Genomic DNA, 12329 nt, shown 5'->3' on the forward strand with positions numbered 1-12329 from the left:
ACTCGCCCCATCCCCCCGACAGCGCGGCGCTCCCTCAGCGCTCGCCTCACCCCCCGACAGCGGGGCGCTCCCTCAGCACTCGCCCCATCCCTCTCGACAGCGCGGCGCTCCCTCAGCACTCGCCTCACCCCCCGACAGCGGGGCGCTCCCTCAGCACTCGCCCCATCCCCCCCAACAGCGTGGCACTCCCTCAGCGCTCGCCTCACCCCCCGACAGTGGGGTGCTCCCTCAGCACTCGCCCCATCCCCCCCCCCCCGACAGTGGGGCGCTCCCTCAGCGCTCGCCTCACCTCCCGACAGTGGGGCGCCCCCTCAGTACTCACATCCACATTAATGACTTAGATTGGAAATGGTCAACACTACGTGGTTAAATTAAATTCCAGTGATAATCAGCTAGTTAATGTCAGGATACACAGCTGTAACACCCCAGTAAGCAACACAGAGTAACAGCAGGAGGAATGTGATGATCGGGTAGAGCAGAGTTGACATAATGCATCCGACGGCTCTGTGGGAACAGGAACATTGACAACAAGTAACTGATTTTGGTCTGAAAAGACTCAACCCAATAATTTTTTCACTTTCTCTCATAAAGCCAAATATAAAGAACAGTACAGCACAGGACGGGCCCTTCGGCCCTCCAAGCCTGAAAAAAAAACCTTCTGCCCTTATCCGGTCCGTATCCCTCTATTCCGTCCTTTTTCATGTACCCATCCAGATGCCTCTTAGATGTTGCTAATGTGTCTGCTTCCACCACCTCCTCTGGCCGTGCATTCCAGGCACCCGCCACTCTCTGCGTGAAAAACATCCCCCGCACATCTCCCTTAAACTTTCCCCCTCTCACCTTGAACCTGTGCCCCCTGGTAATTGACACTTCCACCCTGGGGAAAAAGCCTCTGACTCTCCACCCTGTCTGTGCCTCTCATAATTTTGTAGACCTCTATCAGGTCTCCCCTCAGTCTCCGTCTTTCCAGTGAAAAAAATCCTAGTTTATTCAACCTCTCCTCCTATCCAACGCCCTCGAGACCAGGCAACATCCTGGTGAAACTTCTTTGCACTCTCTCCAAAGCTTCTACAACCAAAGCTTCTACATCCTTCTAGCAGTGTGGTGACCAGAACTGCACACAATACTCCAAATGCAGCCTAACCAAGGTTTTATATAGCTGCAACATGATTTCCCAACTCCTGTACTCAATGCCCCGGCTGATGAAGGAAGCATGCCCTATGCCTTCTTAATCACCTTGGCCACCTGTGTTACCACTATTAGGGAACTGTGGACCTGCACGGCCAGATCCCTCGGTATGTTAATGTTCCAAAGGGTTCTGCCATTTACAGTATAATTCACACCTAAATTTGATCCTCCAAAATGCATCACCTCGCATTTGTCCGGAGTAAACTCCATCTGCCATGTCTGTGCCCAAGTCTCCAATCTATCTATATCCTGTTGTATCCTCTGACAATCCCCGGCGCTGTCAGCAACTTCGTCAATCTTTGTGACACCCACAAACTTAATAATCAGACCACCCACATTTTCCTCCAGATCATTTATATATACTACTAACAACAGGAGTCCCAACACTGATCCCTGCGGAACACCACTAGCTACAGATCTCCATTCTGAGAACAGTCTTCCACCGCTACTCTCTGTATTCTATAACCAAGATGTGGAGATGCCGGTGTTGGACTTTAACCTGGTGTTGTGAGACTTCTTACTGTTCTATAACCAAGCCAGTTCTGTATCCATCTAGCCAGCCCACCCCGAATCCCATGTGATTTTAGTTTTTGTACCAGTCTGCCATGTGGGATCTTGTCAAACGCCTGACTAAAGTCCATATAAACTACATCCACAGCCCTTCCCTCATCAATTATCTCTGTCATCTCTTCAAAAACTCAATCAAGTTGGTGAGACATGACCTTCCCCGTACAAAACCATGCTGCCTGTCACTAACTAATCCATTTTCCTTCAAATGTGCATATATCCTGTCCCTCAGTATCTTCTCCAAAAGCTTCACCACCATTTACGTCAGGCTCACCGGCCTATAATTTGTTGGATTATCCCTGCTTCCTTTCTTAAACAGGGAACAACATTGACTATTCTCCAGTCCTCTGGAACTTCGCCTGTGGTCAAAGAGGATGTGAAGATATCTGTTAAGGTCCCAGCTATTTCTTCCCTTGGCTCCCTCAGTAACCTGAGATAGATCCCATCCAGCCCTGGGGACTTGTCTATCTTAATGCAATTTAGGATACTCAACACTTCCTCCTTCGATATATTGACATTCTTTAGAGCGTTCACACACCCATCCCTGACCTCAACATCTGTCGTGTCCTTCTCCTTGGTGAATACTGTTACAAAATACTCATTAAGGATTTCACCCATTTCCTATGGCTCCACGCACAACTTCCCTGTTGTGAATGTGAACCAATATCAGTGAGGAACTCCACTCTACTCCCACTGCCCTCCAAATTCTGTACCCCTACCCCCACCTGAACATCCAAAAACCCTCGTCACCCAAGTTTCAGCCCCTTCCCCAACTGAACCTGTTCTCCCCCCACCCCAACCTGTTTTAAAACAACCAACTGTGCCTCAACCCCCATCCCAGCCTCCCCACCTTCAAACCAATGCACCTCCCCACCCCCTCCCACAACTGCTCCCCCCACAACTCCACCCACCCGCTCCCAAAACTCCCCACGCCCTGCCTTAATCTCTCTGAAATCCACACCTCCAACAACGCCAGCTCCAAATCCCAATCACTTCAAGGCCCATTACCCCACCTCCCCCTTCCTCAAACCCCCTGCCTCAAACCTCTCCTTGTCTTTGCCTCAGACGAACATCCCCGTCTCCAATACCCAGACCACACCACCTCAGACCTCCAGCCACACCTCCAAACTTAGTGCCTCGACCCCCTCGCCTCACTTGCTTCCTGCCCGAACCCTGCTCAAACCCACCCCCTTCCCCAGCACTCAGCCCCACCCCGTCTCTGCTTCAACCCTAACCCATTCCTCTGTACATGCTGAACTCACCTGCTTGCTTCCTTTATCAGGGCAATCGCAATCAGAATCCTTTTGCGTAGGAATATTAACATCAGAATGATGATAACCTCCAAGATTGCCAGGATGATCACTGCAATTAAAGACAAAAAAGCAGTCAATCCCTGGCTCTGAGAACGTGAATCAGAACTCCACACACCGGCTATAACCCCCACCCCCAGGATGCCAATTTCAAGATCTGTCCAGTGAACATGTTACTGATTTTATGGATGCCTCCAGTGTCCAGCAAGGTTGACTGTGACTGAGAAGAGGAGAATAGAGGGTGGTGGGCGAGTGGAATCGGCTGCCGTCAGTGGTGGTGGAGGCGAACTCAACAGGGTCTTTTAAGAGACTCCTGGATGAGTTCATGGGACTTAATAGGATGGAGGGTTATAGGTAGGCCTAAAAGGTAGGGATATGTTCGGCACAACTTGTGGGGCCGAAGGGCCTGTTTTGTGCTGTAGTTTTCTATGTTTCTATGTTAATAGGAAGGTAAAAGTCACTAAACATCTCCATGATAAACAAGCAATCCATCTCCCATTGTAAGGTATCGTCATTACCTGCTTTCCAGAGGCAGTGACTGCAACATCCACCCTCCTGGTCAGCCCTTACCGATTGACAGCGGCTTTAACTCTCATTTAGACTTATCGCCAATAGAGAACAAGAGTAGAAAAAATCCTGCCAAATCATTTGAATTAGAATCATAGAAACCCTACAATGCAGAAGGAGGCCATTCAGCCATCAAGCCTGCACGGACAACAATCCTACCCAGGCCCTATCCCCGCTCATCCCCCTGACACTAGGGGGTAATCCACCTAACCTGCACATCTTTGGACTGTGGGTGGAAACCGGAGCACTCGGAGGAAACCCACGCAGACACGGGGAGAACGTGCAGACTCCACACAGACACTGACCCAAGCCAGGAATTGAACCCAGTTCGCTGCGAACCACCGCACCGCCCTTATGTAAACCTCAAAGGATTGATGAGACTAAAAATCAAATCAATGCGATGAATAAAACACTGGGCAGAGCAACCCATTACTTTTGAACCATAATATAAACTAGCCTAATGAAATTACACTTTTCATTCAACTTCATTTAATATTCTCAACATTTCCTGTGAGAACTGAACCACCAATAAAGACAGTCACTCAAAGGTAAATTTTGAAATTCTTGAAAACACAACAACGAAAATAATGGAAGGCGGAACTAAGTATTTTATTGCAATCACTCCAAGATTTAAAACTGAAACATCCCCATAAATTGTGCACAGAAAACGAGGCTGGAATTTGAAATCTATCGAGGAGATGGGAATTAAAACTATCAGTGGCCATCAGACTTGGTGCCACAACTGAGTTATGTTGCTGAACCTCTTGGGACAGTGTCACAGACAACAGAAAACTGCACTAACCAACTCTCCCACTTTCTATGCCGTTTAGCTTTAACAAAGGGTCATCTAGACTAGAAACGTCAGCTCTTTTCTCTCCTTACTCTTTGGCGAGGGTACAGAGGAGGTTTACCAGGATGTTGCCTGGTATGGAAGGGCTTAGTTATGAGGAGAGATTGGGGAAACTGGGGTTGTTCTCCCTGGAAAGACGGAGGATGAGGGGAGACTTAATAGAGGTGTATAAAATTATGAAAGGCATAGATAGGGTGAACGGTGGGGAGCTTTTCCCCAGGTCGGTGGTGACGTTCATGAGGGGTCATAGGTTCAAGGTGAAGGGGGGGGGGGAGGTTTAACACAGATATCAGAAGGACATATTTCACACAGAGGGTGGTGGGGGCCTGGAATGCGCTGCCAGGCAAGGTGGTGGAGGCGGACACACTGGGAACGTTTAAGACTTATCTAGACAGCCATATGAACGGAGTGGGAATGGAGGGATACAAAAGAATGGTCTAGTTTGGACCAGGGAGCGGCACGGGCTTGGAGGGCCGAAGGGCCTGTTCCTGTGCTGTATTGTTCTTTGTTCTTACAGATGTTGCCAAACCTGCTGAGATTTTCCAGTGTTTTCTCTTTTGGTGAAAGCAGATCAAATCTCTCTGTATTTCACAAACGGTACGTTGTGCCTGTGTAGCACGCAAGAAACAATCCTTTTCACTGTATCCCAGTACAGTTAGTTTTAACATTATTGTGGAAAAGGACTGAGGGAACAGGGGTTAAAGCTGGGGAATTGGGGAAAGACTAATTTTACTAAACAGAGGAGTGATTTAGCAAAAATGAACAGAAACAGCTACTTGAAGGTAAATCAGTATCAGAGCAGTGGGAGGCATTCAAAGGGGAGATTCAAGGGGTTCAGAGTAAACAGGAAACAGGGTGGGATGGCCACATCTAGAGCCCTGAATGTCAGAGAGTTCACAGAGAAAGCGAAGGCAGAAAAGGAAAGCTTATGTCAAACACCAAGAACTGGAAACTACAGAAAGCCAAGAGGAGAATAGAAAGAGCAGGGATGAAAGCAAAGAGAGGGCATGAAAAAATATTGGCCAGAAGAATCAAGGAGAAACCCAAAGATGTTTAATCAATACATTAAGAATAAGAGGATAATTAAGGAAAGAGTAGGGTCCATAAAAGCCCAAAAAGGTAACATTTGTGTAGGGATGGAGGATGTGGGTAAAAAGTAAAGTTAAGAACAAAGAACAATACAGCACAGGACCAGGCCCTTTGGCCCTCCAAGCCCGTGCCACTCCCTGGTCCAAACTAGACCATTCTTTTGTATCCCTCCATTCCCACTCTGTTCATATGGCTGTCTAGATAAGTCTTAAACGTTCCCAGTGTGTCCGCCTCCACCACCTTGCCTGGCAGCGCATTCCAGGCCCCCACCACCCTCTGTGTAAAATATGTCCTTCTGATATCTGTGTTAAACCTCACCCCTTCATCTTGAACCAATGACCCCTCGTGAACGTCACCACCGACCTGGGGAAAAGCTTCCCACCGTTCACCCTATCCATGCCTTTCATAATTTTATACACCTCTATTAAGTCTCCCCTCATCCTCCGTCTTTCCAGGGAGAACAACCCCAGTTTACCCAATCTCTCCTCATAACTAAGCCCCTCCATACCAGGCAACATCCTGGTAAACCTCCTCTGTACTCTCTCCAAAGCCTCCACGTCCTTCTGGTAGTGTGGCGACCAGAACTGGATGCAGTATTCCAAATGTGGCCGAACCAACGTTCTATACATCTGCAACATCAGACCCCAACTTTTATACTCTATGCCCCGTCCTATAAAGGCAAGCATGCCATATGCCTTCTTCACCACCTTCTCCACCTGTGACATCACCTTCAAGGATCTGTGGACTTGCACACCCAGGTCCCTCTGCGTATCTACACCCTTTATGGTTCTGCCATTTATCGTATGTATAGCTCCTCCCTACATTATTTCTACCAAAATGCATCACTTCGCATTTATCAGGATTGAACTCTATCTGCCATTTCTTTGCCCAAATTTCCAGCCTATCTATATCCTTCTGTAGCCTCTGACAATGCTCCTCACTATCTGCAAGTCCTGCCAATTTTGTGTCGTCCGCAAACTTACTGATCACCCCAGTTACACCTTCTTCAAGATCGTTTATATAAATCACAAACAGCAGAGGTCCCAATACAGAGCCCTGCGGAACACCACTAGTCACAGGCATCCAGCCGGAAAAAGTCCCTTCCACTACCACCCTCTGTCTTCTGTGACCAAGCCAGTTCTCCACCCATCTAGCCACCTCCCCCTTTATCCCATGAGATCCAACCTTTTGCACCAGCCTACCATGAGGGACTTTGTCAAACGCTTTACTAAAGTCCATATAGACGACATCCACAGCCCTTCCCTCGTCAACCATTCTAGTCACTTCTTCAAAAAACTCCACCAGGTTAGTGAGGCATGACCTCCCTCTCAAAACCATGCTGACTATCGTTAATGAGTTTATTCCTTTCTAAATGCGCATACATCCTATCTCTAAGAATCTTCTCCAACAACTTCCCCACCACGGATGTCAAGCTCACCGGCCTATAATTACCCGGGTTATCCTTCCTACCCTTCTTAAATAACGGGACCACATTAGCTATCCTCCAATCCTCTGGGACCTCACCTGTGTCCAGTGACGAGACAAAGATTTGCGTCAGAGGCCCAGCTATTTCATCTCTCGTCTCCCTGAGCAGCCTTGGATAGATTCCATCAAGCCCTGGGGATTTGTCAGTCTTTATATTCTCTAACAAATCTAACACTTCCTCCCTTGTAATGGAGATTTTCTCCAACGGTTCAACACTCCCCTCCGAGACACTCCCAGTCAACACATCCCTCTCCTTTGTGAATATCGACGCAAAGTATTCATTTAGGATCTCCCCTACTTAGAATCATAGAAACCCTACAGTGCAGAAGGAGGCCATTCGGCCCATCGAGTCTGCACCGACCACAATCCCACCCAGGCCCTACCCCCACATATTTACCCACTAATCTACGCATCCCAGGATTCTAAGGGGCAATTTTTAACCTGGCCAATCAACGTAACCTGCACATCTTTGGATGTGGGAGGAAACCGGAGCACCCGGAGGAAACCCACGCAGACACGAGGAGAATGTGCAAACTCCACACAGACAGTGACCCGAGCCGGGAATCGAACCCGGGACCCTGGAGCTGTGAAGCAGCAGTGCTAACCACTGTGCTACCGTGCCGCCTTCTTTGGGCTCCAAGCATAATTCTCCACTTTTGTCCCTGAGAGGTCCGATTTTTTCCCTGACAACCCTTTTGTTCCTAACGTATGAATGAAATGCCTTGGGATTCTCCTTAATCCTGTCTGCCAAGGACATTTCGTGACCCCTTTTTGCCCTTCTAATTCCCTGTTTGAGTTCTTTCCTACTTTCTTTGTACACCTCCAGAGCTCCCTCCGTTTTTAGCTGCCTGGACCTAACATACGCCTCTCTTTTCTTTTTGACCAGTCCCTCAATTTCCCTGGTTATCCATGGTTCTCGAATCCTACCCTTCCTTTCCTTCTTTTTTACAGGCACATGCCTGTCTTGCAGCCCTAACAACTGTTCCTTAAAAGACTCCCACATGCCAGATGTGGATTTACCCTCAAACAGCCTCTCCCAATCAAGAGCTGCCAATTTCTGCCTAATCCCACTAAAGTTAGCCTTCCCCCAATCCAACACCTTACCCTTGGGACGCCACTCATCCTTTTCCATCACTATCCTAAAGCTAACAGAATTGTGGTCACTATTTGCCACATGTTCCCCTACCGAAATGTTGAAGACCTGACCGGGCTCATTCCCCAGTACTAGGTCCAATATAGCCCCCTCTCTCGTCGGGCTATCGACATATTGTTCCAAAGAACCCTCCTGTACGCATTTTACAAATTCCTCCCCCTTCAGAGTCCCAGCTCTCAGCGATTTCCAGTCTATACCAGGGAAATTGAAGTCTCCCACTACAACAACCCTATTTTTCCTGCACCTATCCAGTATCTCCTGACATATCCGTTCTTCCACTTCCCTTGGGCTGTTGGGGGGCCTGTAGTATACCCCCAACATAGTGACTGCGCCCTTCCTGTTTCTAAGCTCCACCCAGAGTGACTCGTTACACAACCCCTCTGAACTGTCCTCCCTCTGCACCGCTGTAATATGCTCTCCAACTAATACTGCTACTCCCCCACCTCTTTTAGCCCCTCCTCTGTCTCGCCTAAAACACTTGTACCCCGGAATATTCAGCTGCCAGTGCTGTCCCTCTTTCAACCAAGTCTCTGTCACCGCAACCACATCCAAATTCCTCGTGAGCATTAAGGCCCTAAGTTCATCTGTCTTACCTGCTACGCTCCTTGCATTGAAGTATAAGCACTCCAGACCTCCAGGCCCAGTGAGGTCATCCTCCCCCAGAGTGCTCTTCTTCTTTGCCAGCCTTGTCCCAGCCCCAAGCTCGTCCCCAGCCTCTACACTTGTAGACCTAATATTTTGATCCCCACCCCCCTGCCATACTAGTTTAAACCCCCCCGATCTGCACTAGCAAAACTTCCAGCCAGGGTATTCGTGCCCTTCCAACTTAGTTGTGACCCATACTTCTTGTACAGGTGCCATCCTCTCGTGAAAACTTCCCATTGATCTAGGAAAATGAAGCCCTCCCTCCTGGACCAGTCCTTTAGCCAAGCATTCAATTGTACTAACTCCCTATTCTTAGCCTCACTGGCACGAGGCATTGGGAGCAGCCCAGAGATGGCCACCCTGGAGGCCCTACTTTTTAGTCTATTTCCCAACTCCCTGAATTGCTCTCGTAGGATCCCCCTGCTCTTCCTATCTACGTCATTTGCACCAATGTGTACAATGACATCCGTTTCCTTATCTTCCCCTTTTAAGATGCCTCCTATCCGCTTGGAGACATCCATTACCCCAGCACCAGGTAGGCAGACTACCATCCTGGAGTCCCGTTTGCACCCACAGAATCGCCTGTCCGTGCCTCTAACCGACGCATCCCCCACCACTATTGCTCTCCTAACCCCTCTCTTTCCTTTCCGCGCCACAGAGCCTGACTCTGTGCCAGTGACCTGGTCACTGTGGCTTACCCCTGGAGAGTCATCCTCCTCCACACTATCCAAAACAATATACTTGTTTTGGAGGGGGACAACCACAGGTGACCCCTCTACTAATTGCTCACTCCCCTCCCCTCTCACACCTGTTGCCGAGCCCGTCGTATTATGAGAGACAGCCACTGGAATACTCTCTGGTACGTTACCCTTCTGACCTTTACTCCTCCTAACTGTGACCCACGTGTCTTCCTCCCGATGCCCCGGTGTAACTAGTTCCCTATAACTCGTGTCAATTATTCTCTCATTCTCCCTGACTAGACTAAGGTCAGCAATCTGCAGCTCCAGTTCCGTGACGCGGTCCCTCAGGAGCTGCAGTTCCACGCACCTGGCACAAATGTGAACCTCCAGGAGGCTAGGTGTTTCCAGGAACTCCCACATCCCACACCAGAAGCACCGAACTGGCCTATCACTCATAGTTACCCTTTTCCTATATAGATTTGGATAAAAATAACTTACCCTGCCTCGCCCTTACCACCTAAGCCCTGTGAGCCAAAGCCCTGACAGCTCTCGCTCTGCTTCCCACTCACTCCACTGCCCGCTCCCGACACTCAAGTTTATTTATTATGCACAAGTAAGGCTTACATTAACATTGCAATGAAGTTACTGTGAAAGTCCCCTAGTCACCACACTCCAGTGCCTGTTCGGGTCAATGCACCTAACCAACACGTCTTTCAGACTGTGTGAGAAAACCAGAGCACCTGGAGGAAACCCACGCAGATACGGGGAGAATGTGCAAACTCCACACAGACAGTGACCCAAGCCGGGAATTGAACCCGGGTCCCTGGCGCTGTGAGGCAGCAGTGCTAACCACTGTGTCACTGTGCCGGGTACGGACAGGATTCTTAATGAATACTTTGCATCTGTCTTCACAAAGGAGATGGTTAATGCAGAGATTGTAGTTCAGGAGGGAGTGTGAAGCATTGGATGTGATAAACATCGGGGGAAAGGAAGTATGAATGGGATTAGCATCCTTGAAAGGGAATGTCACTGGAATCGAAAGAAATGTACCCCAGAAACCAGGAAGGAAATTGCAGGTTTGACCATTAATCCTCAATGAAGACAGGTGAGGTGCCGGAGGATTGGAGAACTGCTGACGTATCTTTGTTTAAAAGGGAGAGAGGAATCGAGCGAATAATTACAGGCCAGTCAATCTGACCAATATAAACGGTCACTAAGAAAGGCACGGATTAATTAAGGACAGTCACTCTAAAAGCACAGCTCCCAAACGGAGAAAACTTTGGAACATAAAGGTTAGGGAATCTGAAAGATTCTGACCTACTTCCATTAAAACCTTGGGATGGAACCATCTGGGCCTGAGGATCTGTTATTCTTTAGTGACGTTGTCTTCATTGCTACTTTAAATGCTAAGAACTCCATTCTCTCTAACTCCACACAGGACGGAACGTTTCAGCCCCGCTCGCCCCGGAACTGGAAAATCCCACCCAAGGTCAACAGACCTTTCCATAGTCGGCCCCCCCCGCCCGCTACCATTCCAGTGGCAGGCGGAACAGGAAAATTTGCCCCACGGTTTAGAACTCTAACCCAGGGCTGTGAAAATGATTGCTACTTACAGAATGCCAGCCAGGTTTGTTGTAGGTGCAGGTATACTCGGAGGTCAGTCTGGAAGCCGAGGTCATGAATTGTCACCTCTGACCCTGGCACTCCTTTTAATTCCCTATACTCCATGAAACAGTGATAGATACCTGCAACAACAAAGCAAATTCTCAATGTGATATGGGCTAAGTGCCAATAGTTCAGGCCTCACAAACGTTCTACAGAAATGTTTTCTTTTCCTTTCTCCCTCCCCGTTGGAAGACAGAGAATTTTCCTACAGGAGGGTGTAAAACTTCTCAATGTACTCAGAGTCTAGACAGTGACTGCCACAGGCTATCTGAGCAGAGGCAGCCAAGTATTATCTTCATTTCATCAGGTAAATACAGCCCTCCCACACACCATGGTAGCTGGATATCGAGCTGACAGGGTTTCCCTTCCTTGACGTCCGCTTATGCTGAGATTAGATCAGTCCAAATTAGGTATCTACCCTGGTCTGTGATTTCCATTCTAATAAGTTTAACAACACCAGGTTAAAGTCCAACAGGTTTATTTGGTAGCAAAAGCCACACAAGCTTTCGGAGCTCCGAAAGCTTGTGTGGCTTTTGCAACCAAATAAACCTGTTGGACTTTAACCTGGTGTTGTTAAACTTCTTACTGTGTTTACCCCAGTCCAACGCCGGCATCTCCACATCATGGTTTCCATTCTAAACAATGTTCTCCTGGTCTGTACACTCAGTACTGCACTGGGTGACGCTCTCCTGGTCTGTACACTCGGTGCTGTGCTGGGTGACGCTCTCCTGGTCTGCACACTCGGTACTACACTGGGTAACGCTCTGCTGGTCTGCACACTCGGTACTACACTGGGTAACGCTCTCCTGGTCTGTACACTCGCTGCTGTACTGGGTAACGCTCTGCTGGTCTGTACACTCGGTACTACACTGGGTAACGCTCTGCTGGTCTGCACACTCGGTACTACACTGGGTAACGCTCTTCTGGTCTGTACACTTGGTACTGCACTGGGTAACACTCTGCTGGTCTGCACACTCAGTACTACACTGGGTAACGCTCTCCTGGTCTGCACACTCAGTACTACACTGGGTAACGCTCTTCTGGTCTGTACACTTGGTACTGCACTGGGTAACACTCTGCTGGTCTGCACACTCAGTACTACACTGGGTAACGCTCTCCTGGTCTGCACA

General features: G+C 48.7%; 1 protein-coding gene across 3 annotated transcripts in view; it reads right to left on the reverse strand.

Annotated features, from left to right (window-relative positions):
* Positions 1-12329, reverse strand: part of LOC144507720 (choline transporter-like protein 2) — a 93498-nt gene that overhangs the window by 22022 nt on the left and 59147 nt on the right. For all 3 annotated transcript variants that reach the window (XM_078234951.1, XM_078234949.1, XM_078234952.1), the window contains exons 11-13: positions 11148-11279; positions 3018-3117; positions 412-504 (exon numbers count right to left, since the gene is read on the reverse strand). In XM_078234951.1, coding sequence (XP_078091077.1) covers positions 412-504; positions 3018-3117; positions 11148-11279 — 325 coding nt within the window. The remainder of the gene's footprint in view (positions 1-411; positions 505-3017; positions 3118-11147; positions 11280-12329) is intronic.

The sequence above is a fragment of the Mustelus asterias genome, chromosome 19 (genome assembly GCF_964213995.1).
Source record: "Mustelus asterias chromosome 19, sMusAst1.hap1.1, whole genome shotgun sequence".
NCBI lineage: Eukaryota > Metazoa > Chordata > Chondrichthyes > Carcharhiniformes > Triakidae > Mustelus > Mustelus asterias.